This window comes from Nicotiana sylvestris, chromosome 12 (assembly GCF_000393655.2).
Source record: "Nicotiana sylvestris chromosome 12, ASM39365v2, whole genome shotgun sequence".
Lineage (NCBI taxonomy): Eukaryota > Viridiplantae > Streptophyta > Magnoliopsida > Solanales > Solanaceae > Nicotiana > Nicotiana sylvestris.
Window position 1 is genome coordinate 33,698,112 of NC_091068.1, and position 14,709 is coordinate 33,712,820.

Genomic DNA, 14,709 nt, shown 5'->3' on the forward strand with positions numbered 1-14,709 from the left:
TGGGGAGAAATTACTCACTGAGTTATCAACTTCTCTTTAAAAAAGCCAAGAAAGATCATGTTCCTCTTAACTAGTCTCATGTATCATAATCACCATGATATAAGCAATCCAAATTAAACATAGCGTTGCAAAAATACTACATAAAGCATGCTTCTGGGCCCTAAACTACCCGGACTTAGCATAATAGTAGCTACGTACGGACTCTCGTAACCTAGTGCGTATGTAGCCCCCCACATTTAATGGCAAATTATTAGATTACATCACCTATGGGGACAATTCCCTCTTACAAGGTTAGATAGGAGACTCACCTCACTCCAAAGTGCACTTCCAATACCAAAAACGAGCCCGAACTCGCAATTTGGAGCCGAACGATCCCAAACTAGATAAACGAGGTAGGAACTAGTCAATACAAGCTCACAAGATCGCATTCTAACTATTTAAGCAATTTCCCACCCTTAACACAAATTTCCTAAAATTCGATCCCAGGCCCACATGCCCCGATTCTAAAGTTTTTCGAAGAAAGTTGTTCTCTATAATCTAAGGGTCAATAATATACGATTTCTAATTCATTTCATAATAAATTTCGTGGTTAAATCTAACTTTTGTTAAAACCCTAGGTTTTGCTCTAACCCCATGATTTTACCTTAATCCTAGTATTTAATCTACCTAAGACACAAGTATTAGACTAGGAATAGGTGGGATAACTTACCTCAAGATGCTAGGTGGAAGTCTTCTCTCAAAAGCTCCCAAAATCGCCAATGGAGGAGTGAAAAGTGGTAAAAATGACTTAGAACCCGTATTAAATGAAGCTTATTGCTTCAGAAATTTCCGCATCTGCGGTCAGGGGACCGCATCTGTGGTCCCACTTCTCCGAGGAAGAGACTGCATCTGCGGAATAGACCAAGCGGGCTGGGACTGCTTCTGCAGTCTTGAAGCCGCTTCCACAATTTCTGTCCTGGCCTGCCTTGGTCGCATCTGCGAGATGGCTATCACTTTTGCGGTCTCGCACCTGCAGCCATCCAACCGCATGTGCGGTTATGACATATACCAGATGCTTCAAGCCTTTTCCAACTTCACTCGAGCCTCGTCCGAACATACCGACAAGTCTGGAATCATGAAATGGACCCGCTCGAACCTTCGGAACACCCGAAGCAGCGCTAAATCTGCGAATCACCCCCTAAAACCAATGGAATCAAACTTACGAACTTCAAGTTCTTAATTTCACTTCTAACGTGCCAAAATGTACTTATACTACTCGGATTGACACTAAATTCGGCGGAAAAGTCTTAAATGTTATATTGGACCTTTACTGGGCTTCGAAACCAACATATCAGCCCGATACCAACATGATCAATCATTAATCGTTTTCTTTGAATCTTTAGGATTTCAGTGTAACAATTTCTAATAAAAATTCATTACTCGGGCTAGGGACCTCGGAATTTGATTCCGGGCATACGCCCAGGTCCCATATTTTTCGACAGACCCTCTAAGACCGTCAAAATACGAATCCGGGTCCGTTTGCTAAAAATGTTGACCAAAGTCAAACTCAGCCTTTTAAGAAAATCTTAAGGGGTCAAATGAGCATTTTTCATCCCAAACTCTTCAGAATCTCAAACCAACCATCCCCGTAGGTCATAAATTAGTTAAAGAAAGCATGGGAAGTTTTATTTAAGGGAATAGGATTCTAAAAAGCAAAACAACCAGTCGGGTCATTTCAGTTGCAGTTCGGTATTGACAAGGATGTCACGAGCTCGGATGAGCAGGAAATGAGTATCGATGTTTAAGGTAAGTTGGTATTGTCTTCGGCGTCACCTGATATCGGTGTTTTGTGAAAAAGGCTTTGCATCCTGGATAAGGATTTTTGATCGCTTTTCAGTGTTAGTGCGGCTGGTGGTTTGGATGTACATACCTGTTATCTATTACGGATGGCTGTGGGAGCATGCCCCACAGGAAGATTGTATTAGTGTGGCATGTAGCCCCTTGATTGATTGAAGAGTTAAATCAAGTATGAAGATTGTAGTGATGTCGTTAAATTGAGAATTGATGCGTGGAGGGCACACGATTTATTGGGTTGTGGACTGCGGAGGATTACTCCGGTTATGATGGTTGTTCTTGTGTGTTATGAGAAAAGGGGGGTAATTATGGACCATTGAAAGGTTATTAGCCTGGTTCAGTGCGATCATAATCAGCTTGAGGTCTATGGATGGATTTAAATGTGAACGGGCTCTATATCAGGCCAAATGTGTTCATTTCAGCCATGCGCTCCTTATGGAAGAGTAGTCAGGGTGTTATTTCGTCTTCAGCTATTTCATGTAATGATGTATTGCGCCATGTAAGTCATGAGACGACTTGGTGAATTTTTTATGTGTTGAGGTTCTGCGTAGAGATGATGTTATATGAGCATAATGGCTCCTGAGATTCAGATCGTATATCGCACCTCAGTTGTGCTTGAGTTTGTAGCGTATAGCTCTATATGTCTCCCCAGGGATGGTATTATGCACTTGACGTGCTAGTGACCGACATTCGATATTTTGATGTAATGAGCAATCTAGCTCAGTGTGTATCTCCTTATGTGAATTTTATGTGTGGATCGGGTGGCACGCCGCCATGGGTATGTTATTTGGATCGGGTTGCGCGCCGCAACAATATGATGTTGAGTATAGTTCCATATATCTGTTTTTATGTATTTGTTTCCTTTTTTCTGAGGAAAACTCATATTAGTTGTGTGCCCGTGTCGCTGGTATGATTTGCGAGTGGGTGTTTGTTTAATTATGTTGACCACGTCGCATGTATGATTCGCGAGTGAGGCAATTGAATTTCCTTTTTAGAGTTTGTTTTCCTTTGTATCACGTTCAAATTGGTAGCCTATTGACACATTGTGGCATCATATGAGACTATTGATCATGTCCGGGATGGCTTATTGCCTGAGCAGTTCGTACTGGGTGAGACAAGATCATTGGATTTAGGATTAGTGCAATATGATTATATAAAGTATATTAAGGAGCTAAGACCATTATTTGGTTCAGAATGAGGCGATGGTTCTTGTCAGGAGTATAGACCCAATGATTTATTGATTTAGCAGTTGGTTATGAATTTTTACACATCTCTTCCATTGTGGCGGTATTGTAAGAGTTAGAGAAAGACTTATATATATCATGAGGTGCATTAGAAGCATCAGATTCGTGGAGTTTCAACTAATTTGATCAGAGAATGTTATTGTGGTCTTGTGAGTAAAGTGGTGCAAGGTGCGAATTCGACTAAGGTATGCAGTCATGTTTTGGTGCTGCATGTAGTTGTAAGCACGTGATTTTTTCCCTATATGAGAAATACTCCCAAAAAATGCAAAATAAAATGATTTTCCTTGGTGTGCAATTTTGAGTATTTTTGTGACATTTTTGGATAATTATTTATATTTGTCTCTGTTTGCTTATTTGTTAAATTAATAAAAAATACAAAAAATATGTCGCATTTTGCATGTAGGATTTAATTCTATAATTGTTAGTAATTAAGTTTGTTTACAAAAAATGAAAATTACAAAAATAGGCATCTTTTGCATTTTTAGCATTTAATGTCCAAATATACAATTTTAGGCTTAATTATTACTTAATTGTGCATTAATTATTATTGGGAGTTAATTTGCGCTTTTATAACTTAATTTAGTTCTAAATAATAATTTAAGTATTTTCATAATTTAGTTTTAGAAAATAAAAGAAGAAAAGAGAACAAAAATACAAAGAAAAATCGGATTGGGCCACTTCTTCAATTTTCAAACAATAGGCCCAAATAATTGCCCAATCTTTCCCATGACCCAGTCCACTTCAGATCGGGTCGACCCGGTCCGCCCCATTAACCCATTAACCCAACACCCCTCTTCATTCAAAACACAAAAAAGAAAAAGAAAAGAGGAAAAAAACCCTAAAACCCTAAAAGATGGTCCGCCCCCCACACCCATTTTGGCTCCTTCTTCTCCAAAATCTCAAAGACCCCATCCATGGCTGCCCTCGTTACTTCCCTTCCACCCCACGACCAGCTTCTTCTCCTTCACACCACTGCTGCTCTTTCTGCTTCACCATCCATCGCGACTTCATCTTCGTCGTTCGACGTCAAGCTCGAGTTCGAGCTCGACGTCCATGGCTGCCCTCACCCTCGTCGTCAACCACCATCCATGCCATAACAGTCGACGACCAGTGATGGCCCAGACAGTCCGCCATGGACCCTGTCACTACCCCGACGTCGTCACTGTTCAAACGACCCTCCACAGCTGCTCCGGCAAACACCATTGTTTCAACAGCTGCTACTTCGTCTTCCCGTTCCAAACGTGTTGCGGGCTGCTGCTGTGGAGTTCTTCGTCGTTGGTTGCTGTCGCGCTGCTGCTTGCACTTCATCTTCTTCAAAGCTTGAGCTCGCTATGGCCGAGTTGTTCTGTAGCTGTCTCTTCTGCTTTCAGCTGCAGGCGAACCCGACGCACCCCCCCCAGCTGCTTCTGTTTCATCACTTCTGCCGCATCAGCTGTTGCTGTGGCTTCGGCGTCAACTTCTTAGGTTCGGGTTCGTCGTCGTTTGGTTGAGCTTTGATCGAGGGTCGTCGAAACAGTTCGTATGTATGATTGTTCGATTCGGTTAGTAGATTTTTGAGTTTTATTTTGTCCGTATTTTGTTTTGATATTTTCGAATCTAAAATCGGCAAATGTTTGTTTTGTTCATGTCTATGGTTAGATATTTGATCTTTTGTTTTGTTCATGTTCATGTGTTTTTGTTGAATTAATTTTCAGATTTCAAATGGAAGTTAATTAGTTATTTTTCATGTTTATTTCATGTTTGTATTGTTGTTTAAGTGAATATTTGTTAGTTTAATGTTTGTTAGATTCAAATTGAAATTTAATTGGTTATTTCTTCAATTTGTTTCATGTTGTTATGTATTTTCCAGAAAATATTAATGTTGTTTGAGTCATGTGAATCCGTCATGTTTGTTGCTAAAAATAGATTTAATTCATGTTCATTTTTGTTTGAAGTTCATGTTTAAATCCAGTGATTTAATGTGAGTTTATGTTTGTCTTTGATTTGTTAATTTAGTTTGAATCATGTGTTTTGTTGTTCGTATTGTTGTGTTCTTGCTCATACATTCATGGTCTAAATTAACCAGGATTGGTTCCCGATATGGTTAATTCATTCCATTAATTTTGAGTTGTGTTGTTCATCGTGTTCATATAATTGTTGTTGAAGATTGTTGAGAAATTGGTCATCTTGATCATATTTTGGTCAAGTTATGATTAATTGAGTGTTTAGAGCTGATGGGGGTAATTTGGTAAATTGCATTGCATTCGGGGGTAGATTTGTAATTGCAATAAGGTCGGAGGGGTAATTTGGTAATTGAACATTATTTTGATTCTTTATGTTAAACATGGGGGACAAAATATAATGGGGTGGGGTTTTGATGTACTTGTTTAATATAATGGGGGACAAGACAAAACATAATGGGGAGGAATCTTGTACTTGTTTAATGTAGGCATGGGGGACATATTGTAATGGGTTGGTAATGTGGTATTTATTTAATGTAGGCATGGGGGACATATTGTAATGGGTTGGTAATGTGGTATTTATTTAATGTAGGCATGGGGGACAAGGTTTAAAATAAAGAAAACATTAAGTAGTGGGACAAAGCATGCCATTGGGGACTAATTTGGGGTTGGGAATTGAAGACTTGTCTTGCTATATATATATGGTCATTTGACATATTTTAGGGACTTGGACTTGAACATTAAGGAAGACTTAGAGATTATTGGGAGAATATTTTTGAGAGTAATACATTCTGGAAAATTTCAAGAGTGTTAGAAAGTAAAAGAGAAAGACAACTTGAACTTCTACTTGAATAAATTCCGTTTGTCTTTTCTCGAGTGTTATTGAAAATCAGTAAGCTACTGCTTCTTGTATCCGTCTCTCTTCTGCTTTGACTACAATTGCACTTTGGTATTGCTGAGTTTTCAATCTGCTACTGGGTTATTCTACTGGTTGTTACTGGTTTGCGGTGTTGCTGAACCTGCTGTTGCTGTGGTATTATTGCTGCTGACTTCTCCTTCTTTTGTTCTTGTACTGCTGTTTCCAGGTACACATTTGTACAATCTCGGCTTGAAGCAAAAAATGAAATATTAATCAGGCTTTGTTCCTGTTGAATTCCTCCTGTTTAGATTTGTGGTTGAATATAATTTTTCTTTCTTCGTATAAAGATGTAGTTGAATGATTAATGAATAATGAGGTTGCATATGTATACTTTCTTCATCTAATAATGTTAGTTTAAATTAATCAGAGAACAATTAATCTGTTTTGATATTATGGTCAATCTCATGTTCTAGTATTATTGCATAACACAATATAAAATGAAAGCAGTTTTTCTTTGTACAAATTCGATCGCTATTTTCCATTCGCATTAGCCGTAAATTAATAACTAATAAGTTACGTTTTTTTAGCATGTAAATAATTAAGAGATTTTCTTTTTATTTTAGAGACGAACTTAATAGAAAATATAGTCATTGTAGGTTTATCCTTTAAAATAAAAATGAGACGAGCCTCGCCAAATAAAACGTATAGATTGCGGGGGCCCTCACAAAATGTATGGTTTAATTAGAATTCGGAAGGACCGTTTAGCGAATTTCACGGTCTTCCCAAAATAATAACGCGATAGTCTCTTTAGGCGCGTGTTTAATATTTTATTTTCTTAAGCCTGGGTGTGCATTTCATGCGACCCGTATCCAAGTCCCAAAACATCAAATAAAACGTGTTCCGGATTGTGGGTGCATTTCATGTGACGCAGTCCAAAGACGTGTTTTAAGCGATGTTCACATTTCTTTTAAAAACAATAATAATAAAGCGGTTAAAAGATAAAATTTGCACATAAGTTCATATTTGTATAAAATCAGATAATCAAGCCGAATATAACAGTTGAGCGACCGTGCTAGAACCACGGAACTCGGGAATGCCTAACACCTTCTCCCGGGTTAACAGAATTCCTTATCCGGATTTCTGGTACGCAGACTGTAATATGGAGTCATTCTTTTCCTCGATTCGGGATCAAAATTGGTGACTTGGGACACCCTAAATCTCCCAAGTGGCGACTCTAAAATAAATAAACCAATCCTGTTTCAATTGTCCTTTAATTGGAAAAACTCCCTTGCACCCTCGCGGGTACGTAAAAAGGAGGTGTAACAGTAGTTATTGATACGTTGAGCATATGTTGGAAACAGGCCTGGCATAAAATTCCGGACGTTGGAATTTGGCTCTAAGGCTTATTTGCTTGAATAAAGGAGAATATCTCCAGAATTGATCGAGCTAACGTGATCAACTGAGTTGTGGTAGCATGGGCAGGTGCACGAGGTGTTAAACAGTGATTTCAGACTACTTCAATGTAGTTCTCAGCACGTTCGAGGACGAACATATGTTTAAGCGGGAGATAATGTAACGACCCGACCGATCGTTTTGAGATCTAGCACGTCGTTCAGCAGTTTAAGGCCATGAGCAACTTCACTTCAGGTATTATGACTTGTGCACATGATAGGAATTGAATTCCGGGAAGTTCGGAGTTGATTTGGAAAGAGAATTCTCATTTCGGAAGCTTTAAGTTGAAATAATTGACTAAGATTGGATTTTTGAGTAAACGACCTCAGAATCGGGATTCGAAGGTTCCGGCAGGTTCGTATGATGATTTCGGACTTGGGAGTATGTCCGGACTGGGTTTTGAAAGACCTGAGAATGTTTCGGTGCTTATTGTGGAAGTTAGCATTTTGAAGGAATTTCATAAGTTTGGGTTGAAGTATAATTCAGTGATATCGATGTCTGTTTGGGATTCCGAGTCTGGGAATAGCTCCGTATGGTGATTCTGGTATTGGGAGCGCAATCGGAAGTGAATTCGTAGGTCCGTGGGTCAATTTGGAGTCATTTGGCTAAAGATAGAAATTTGAAGGTTTTTGAGAAGTTTGACCGAGAGTTTGACTTTTTGATATCGGGGTCGGATTCCAATTCCAAAAGTTGGAGCAGGTCCATAATGTAAAATGTGACTTGTGTGCAAAATTTGAGGTCAATCAGACGTGATTTGATAGGTTTAAACACCGAAAGTAGAAGTTTGAAATTTTAGAGTTCATTAAGCTTGAATTGGAGTGTGATTAATGGTTTTAGCGTTGTTTGATGTGATTTGAGGCTTCAAGCAAGTCCGTGTTATGTTTTTGGACTTGTGCGGGTGTTTGGTTTGGAGCCCCGGGGCTCGGGTGAGATTCAGGATAGCTTCGGAATGAATCATCAAAGAGGTAAGTAATTTCTACACATCATAAGTTAAATACATGGATTATGGGTAGATTAACATGTGAAAATTAGGGATAATCAAGGGTTGTAGATGAAAAACCTAGAATTTGGTAAAAACAAGATTTAACCACGAAATTTATTAGGGAATGAAGTAAAAATCATATATTCTTGATCCTTAGGTTATGGGTAACAATTTTCTTCAAAAATTTCCAAAATCCGAGCACGTGGGCCCAGGATGAATTTTAGGAACCTTGCATTTAGGGTCGGGAAATTGGTTTAATAATTAGAATATGAACTTTTGAGCATGTATTGACCAGTTCTTACCCTATTTGAATAGTTTTGATTGTTCGACTTCGAATTGGAGGTTTGAGCGTGTTCTTGAATCTGAATATAGGCTTCGGAGTGAGGTGAGTCTCCTTTCTAACCTTGTAAGAGAGAATTGTCCCCATAGGTGAAATAATTAGTTATGTGCTTCTATTTGTGGGGGCTACGTACATACGAGGTAACGAGAGTCCGTGCGTAGCTACTATTATGTTTAAGTCCGGGTAGTCTAGGACCCAAAAGCATGCTATACTTGGAATAATTGTAATCTTATTGACAGTTGAATTGCTTAAATCCTATTGAATTGGTAAATGAATTTCTAAAAGGATTAAACATCTTTTTCTTAAATCGTTAAAAGAGAATTGGCTTTTATTTGGATAAATGTTCCCCGATAAATTCTTAATTGGCTGTTTGTGCATGTATTTCTATGTGTATCTGCGTCGCATGTATGATTCGTGGGCAGGGTAATTGTTTATTTAAATTTGACCACATCGCATGTATGATTCGCGAGCGGGATAATAGATGCATCTATGGTTCGCGCCATTCGACCCTCAACAGTGCACATTTTACATTTATGTTGGATCGAGCCGTACGTCCTCGGCATGATTTGCGCATGCTTGTATTGCTTGCCTTGAGATTTATCTATATTGATATTTGCCCTCCCTGGCTTGAGATAATTGAAAATTAATAGATTATGAATCCGGAGATTTTTAATATAAAAAGAAACTTTTACCTGTTTGTGACTTATTTGAAATTACTACCATTCTTAATAACTCCATGATTACTCACATTAATAATATATTACTATTGGACCATTAGTAAGAGTCGAAGTCGACCTCTCGTCTCTACTTCTTCGAGATTAGACGGGATACTCCTTGGGTACACGTTGTTTTCATACTCATACTACACTTGCTTTGCATTTTTGTTGCACAGGTTTATGTGTGGCTAGTGGCATAGCGGCATGGCTGATACGGAGAATTAGGTGTGTTGAATTTATCGAGACGACCGTAGCTAGCAGAGTCTCCTTTAGAGTATTGTACTGTATTTTTATTTCTATCCACTTGTGTTCCAGACAGTTATTGTATTTTATTCCATTCCCTAGTAAATGCTCATGCACTTGTGACGCCGGGTTCTAGGATGTCTATGGAAGTAGTCAGTATTTTGAAAATTATTAAAGATATCATTATTTATTCAGTTGAAATTTATTCCTTATTGTTTAAATGTATAAAAGAAGTGAATTCTGAAATATCTAAAACGAGAAACTACTAGTTATTTGGTATTGGCTTGCCTGACAATGGTGTCCGGCGCCATCACGACCTTTAGTGGATTTTGGGTCGTGACATCAATCATCTCTCTCTTATTGTTAAATACTTTTTTGGTTATTTGTTCTAAGTGCTGAATATAATTTTTAAAATAATGATTATCACAACCCGAATTCCAATATAGGTCGTGATGGCGCCCAACACCATTGTCAGGCAGGTCATCCCTAATCAACTAGTGAGTTTTCATTTATTTTACCATGCAATCCCAACATTTACTAAATCTCAATTTAAAACAGTCGATAATTAACAAATTCATAGTAATAGATATACAACCCAAAAAGAAATTATCTACCAATATGTGTGCCATGAACTAGTGTCACAAGTACTAGGGCAACTAGTAGAATGTACAAAAATACAACTATCATACTGCCTAAAATAGAATCGACAGTAAATAACAACAAACAAAAGAGACTCTAACATGCTGCAAAACGACTCAGAAGGGGCAACTCACCATGAGATCTCGATCAGGTATTAGGAACGCGTGCCGGACGGGTAACTAAATGCACATGCCTCAAATCATGTACAGTTAAGTACAAAACCATAGTATGAGTACATAAACAACATGTACCCAACAAGTATCCATTCTAACCTCGAAGAAGTAGTGACGAGTGGTCGAGTTGACACCTACTAAGGTCAAAAATAATAATATTTAAGTGTTAAGCTAAGCGTGGATAGCATAAATACAATGACAGTCCCAGAACAAGAAGAAATAAGATATTCTTTCTTAACAACATATCAATTTCAGTCATGTTTTGTAATAAATTACATTTCAAAGCATTTAAGTAGTGTAAATCACGGAAAGTTCCACATAAATAACATGCGCACATTGTGCCGAGGTCGTACGGCCCGGTCCGACATAATAATAAAATGTGCACTGCCAGAAGGTCGAATAGCGCGAACCATAGATGCATCTATTTTCTACCGAGGTGATCGACCCGATCCACAAATAGCAATTCATTATCAAGTAAGCACACATTGCTCATTTATAGTCAAATAATTCATACAAGGTCTAAAGTAAGTGAGTATAACCGTCTATATTTATTTACCAATTTCTAGCATGTCCTAAGTGATCTTAGTAGCAAGCAAGGATGCAAACATTACAAGTATAGCATGATACGAGTCCTAAACTACCTGGACAATTAGCATAACAGTAGCTACATATGGACTCTTGTCACCAAGTACGTGCATAGCCCCCACAGATAGTCACATACATTTATTTAATTCACCTATGGGGTTAATTCCCTCTTACGAGGTTAGAAAGGAGACTCACCTTGCTCCAAAGCTTACTTCCAAATTCAAGAATGTGCTCAAACCCTCAAATCGGAGCCGAAGGATCCAAAACAATTCAAATGGTGGTAAGAACTAGTCAATACATGCTCAAGAGCTCATATTCTAACTATTAAAGTAATTTTCTAACCCTAAATGCAAGGTTCCTGAAATTCATCACCGGGCCCACGTAACCGGATTCCGAAAATTTTCAAAGGAAGTTTTTATCCATAACCTAAGGATAAAAAATATATGATTTTTACTTCATCCCATAACAAATTCGTGGTTAAATATTGTTTTGATCAAAACCCTAGGTTTTACTCTAAACCCATAATTTTCACTAATTTACATGGTGTAATCTACTCCTAAACTATCTATTAAACTCATATTAAGTAGAAATAACTTACCTCACAATGCTAGGCTGAAATCTCCCCTTTGGAAGCTCCCAAATCGCTCAAGAAATGAGTGAAATGTGTCAAAATGACACATTCCCGTATTAAATGAAGGCCACTGCCTTCTGCGATTTCCGGACCTGTGGTTAGGGGACCGCATCTGTGGTCTCGCTTCTACGTGAGATTGCCTGCTTCTACGGTTTTGGGCTGGACCAGTTGGGGCCATATCTGCGGAAGAGGAGCCACATCTGCGGAACATGGGCTCCTCCCCTTGAGCCGTATCTGCAATGGGTAAGCTGCTTCTGCGGTCTCGCACCTGCGGCAGGACAACCGCGGGCGCGGTTATGACAGAACTGGTGCTTCAGCTCCTTCTCAAATTTCCAACTTAGCTCGAGCCTCATCTGATTGATGCTCGGGGCCCCCGAGGCCCGCCCGAACATACCGACAAGTTTGGAATCATAAAACGGACTCGCTCAAACCCTCGGAATGCCCGAAACAATGCTAAATCTAAGAATCACCCCCTAAAATCAATTGAATCAAACTTATGAACTTCAAGTTCTTCAATCTACCTCCAATGTGCCGAAACGTACTTATACTACTCGGATTGATACCAAATTTTGCGTGCAAGTCTTAAATGACAATATAGAACTATTTCCGGTCTCAGAATTTCGTTCGGACCTCGATATCACAAAAACCCACTCCAAACCAAATTTAAAGAACTTCAAAATCCTTATGGAATCAACTTTCACTATTAGGCGCCAAAACGTTCTCGGGTTATCCAAAACCCGATCCGAATATACGCCTAAGTCCAACATCATCATACGAACCTGTTGGAACCTTCAAATTCCGATTCCGAGGTCGTTTACTCAAAATGTTGACCGAAGTCAAACTTGGCCTTTTAGGCCAACCTTAAGGAACCAAGTGTTCCGATTTCAGCCCAAACTCTTCCAAATCTCAAACCAACCATCCCCGCAAGTCATAAATCAGTAAAAGCAAGTACGGGAAGCCTTATTTAGGGGAACGAGATTCTAGAAAGAAAAACAACCAGTCGGGTCGTTACATTCTCCACCTCTTAAACAAAAGTTCATCCTCAAACGGGTTTAGATTCATACCTGAAGTGCTAAATAAGCGTGGATATCTGCTCCACATGTCCTCCTCGGACTCCTAGGTCACCTCCTCGACTGGTTGGCCCCTCCACTGGACCTTTACTGTAGAAATCCTCTTGGATATCAACTGGCAATTCTGTCTATCAACAATGGCAACTGGCTCCTCCGCATAACCCAAGCTCTCATCTAGATGAATAGTATTGAAGTCTAACACATGAGACAAGTCGGCGTGATACCTTCGAAACATGGATACGTAGAAGACTGGATAAACCCCTAACAGGCTAGGAGGTAAAGCAAACTCATAAGCAACCTCCCCAACTCGTCTCAACACCTCAAATAGGCCTATAAACCTTGGGCTCAACTTGCCCTTCTTCCCAAATCTCATAATACCCTTCATCGGAGAGACTTTCAAGAGAACCGTCTCGCCCACCATGAATGATACATCAAGCGCCTTCTGATCCGCGTAACTTTTCTATCTAGACTGTGTTGTGCAAAGTTTTTCCTGAATCAACTTTACCTTTTCCAAGGCATCTTTCACCAAGTCAGTACCATACAACTTAGCCTCGCCAGGCTCAAAACACACGATAGGAGAACGACATCGCCGACCATATAAAGCCTCAAATAGAGCCATCTCGATGCTGGACTGATAACTATTATTATAAGCAAACTCAGCCAAAGACAAGAATTGATCCCACTACCCTCCAAAGTTAATCACACATGCTCTAAGCATGTCTTCTAGAATCTGAACTGTCCGCTCTGACTGCCCGTCGGACTGTGAGTGAAATGTTGTGCTAAGCTCTACACGAGTCCCCTACTCACTCTGTACGGCTCTCCAAAAATGGGAAGTCAACTAAAGCCTTATATCTGATATGATGGAAACAGGCACACCATGCAATCGAACTATCTCCCAAATGTAGATCTGAGCCAACCTCTCTGAAGTATAAGTAGTCACATCTGGAATAAAGTGTGCCGACTTGGTCAACCCGTCGATAATGACCCAAGCTGCATCAAACTTCTGCAATGTCCGTGGCAACCCAACTACAAAGTCCATAGTAATGCGCTCCCACTTCTACTCAGGTATAGGCATCTGCTAAAGTAGGCCACTTGGCCGGCCTCTAGTGCTCATACTTAACCTCCTGGCAATTCAAGCACCTAGCCACACACTCAACTATGTCTTTCTTTATCTGCCGTCACCAATAATGCTGCCTCAGGTCACGGTACATCTTCGTAGCACCTGGATAAATAGAATACCATGAACTGTGTGCCTCTTCTAGAATCCTCCCTCTCAAGCCATTGACATTAGGAACACACAGGCGACCTTGGAGTCGCAGAACACCATCCTTGCCAATAAAAACCTCCTTGGCACCACCCTGTAGCACCGTCTCTCTAAGAACTGCCAAATGTGGATCATCAAATTGTCGAGCCTTTATCTGTACCAATAATGAAGACTGAGCAACAACACACACAAGCATTTGACTGGGCTCTGAAATATCCAACCTCACAAGTCTATTAGCCGAGGACTAAATGTCCAAGTCTAGTGGCCTCTCCTCTGCTGAGATGTATGCCAAGATACCCATACTCTCTGCCTTCCTGCTTAAGGCATCCGCGACCACATTTACACTGCTCGGATGATAAAGAATGGTGATGTCATAATCTTTCAGTAACTCAAGCCATCTACGCTGCCTCAAATTGAGATCCCTCTGCTTGAACAAATGCTGTAAACTGCGATGATTAGTATAAACCTCACATGAAACCCCATACAGATAATGCCTCCATATCTTAATAGCATGAATAATCGATGCTAACTCTAGGTCTTGCACAGGGTAATTCTTCTCATAAATCTTTAACTAACGTGAAGCATAAGCAATAACTCGCCCCTTCTGCATCAATACACAACCTAAGACAACACGTGAAGTATCGCAATATACCGTATACATCCCTGAACCGGAAGGCAACACTAGAACCAGTGTTGTAGTCAAGGCTGTCTTGAGCTTCTGAAAGCTTGCCTCACAAT

The 14,709-nt window shown here is 39.7% G+C and overlaps 2 protein-coding genes across 2 annotated transcripts; both read right to left on the bottom strand.

Moving 5' to 3' along the window:
* Window positions 1-12,753: 12,753 nt before the first annotated feature.
* LOC138882883 (uncharacterized) lies at window positions 12,754-13,746 on the bottom strand. Its single transcript, XM_070163520.1, has 3 exons — window positions 13,625-13,746; window positions 13,213-13,345; window positions 12,754-13,086 (listed from the first exon to the last, which is right to left on the bottom strand). Exons 1-3 carry the CDS (start codon window positions 13,744-13,746, stop codon window positions 12,754-12,756), a joined length of 588 nt encoding a protein of 195 aa, XP_070019621.1.
* A 139-nt stretch (window positions 13,747-13,885) lies between these two features.
* Window positions 13,886-14,471, bottom strand: LOC138882884 (uncharacterized). Its single transcript, XM_070163521.1, has 3 exons — window positions 14,457-14,471; window positions 14,261-14,395; window positions 13,886-14,125 (listed from the first exon to the last, which is right to left on the bottom strand). Exons 1-3 carry the CDS (start codon window positions 14,469-14,471, stop codon window positions 13,886-13,888), a joined length of 390 nt encoding a protein of 129 aa, XP_070019622.1.
* Window positions 14,472-14,709: the final 238 nt, after the last annotated feature.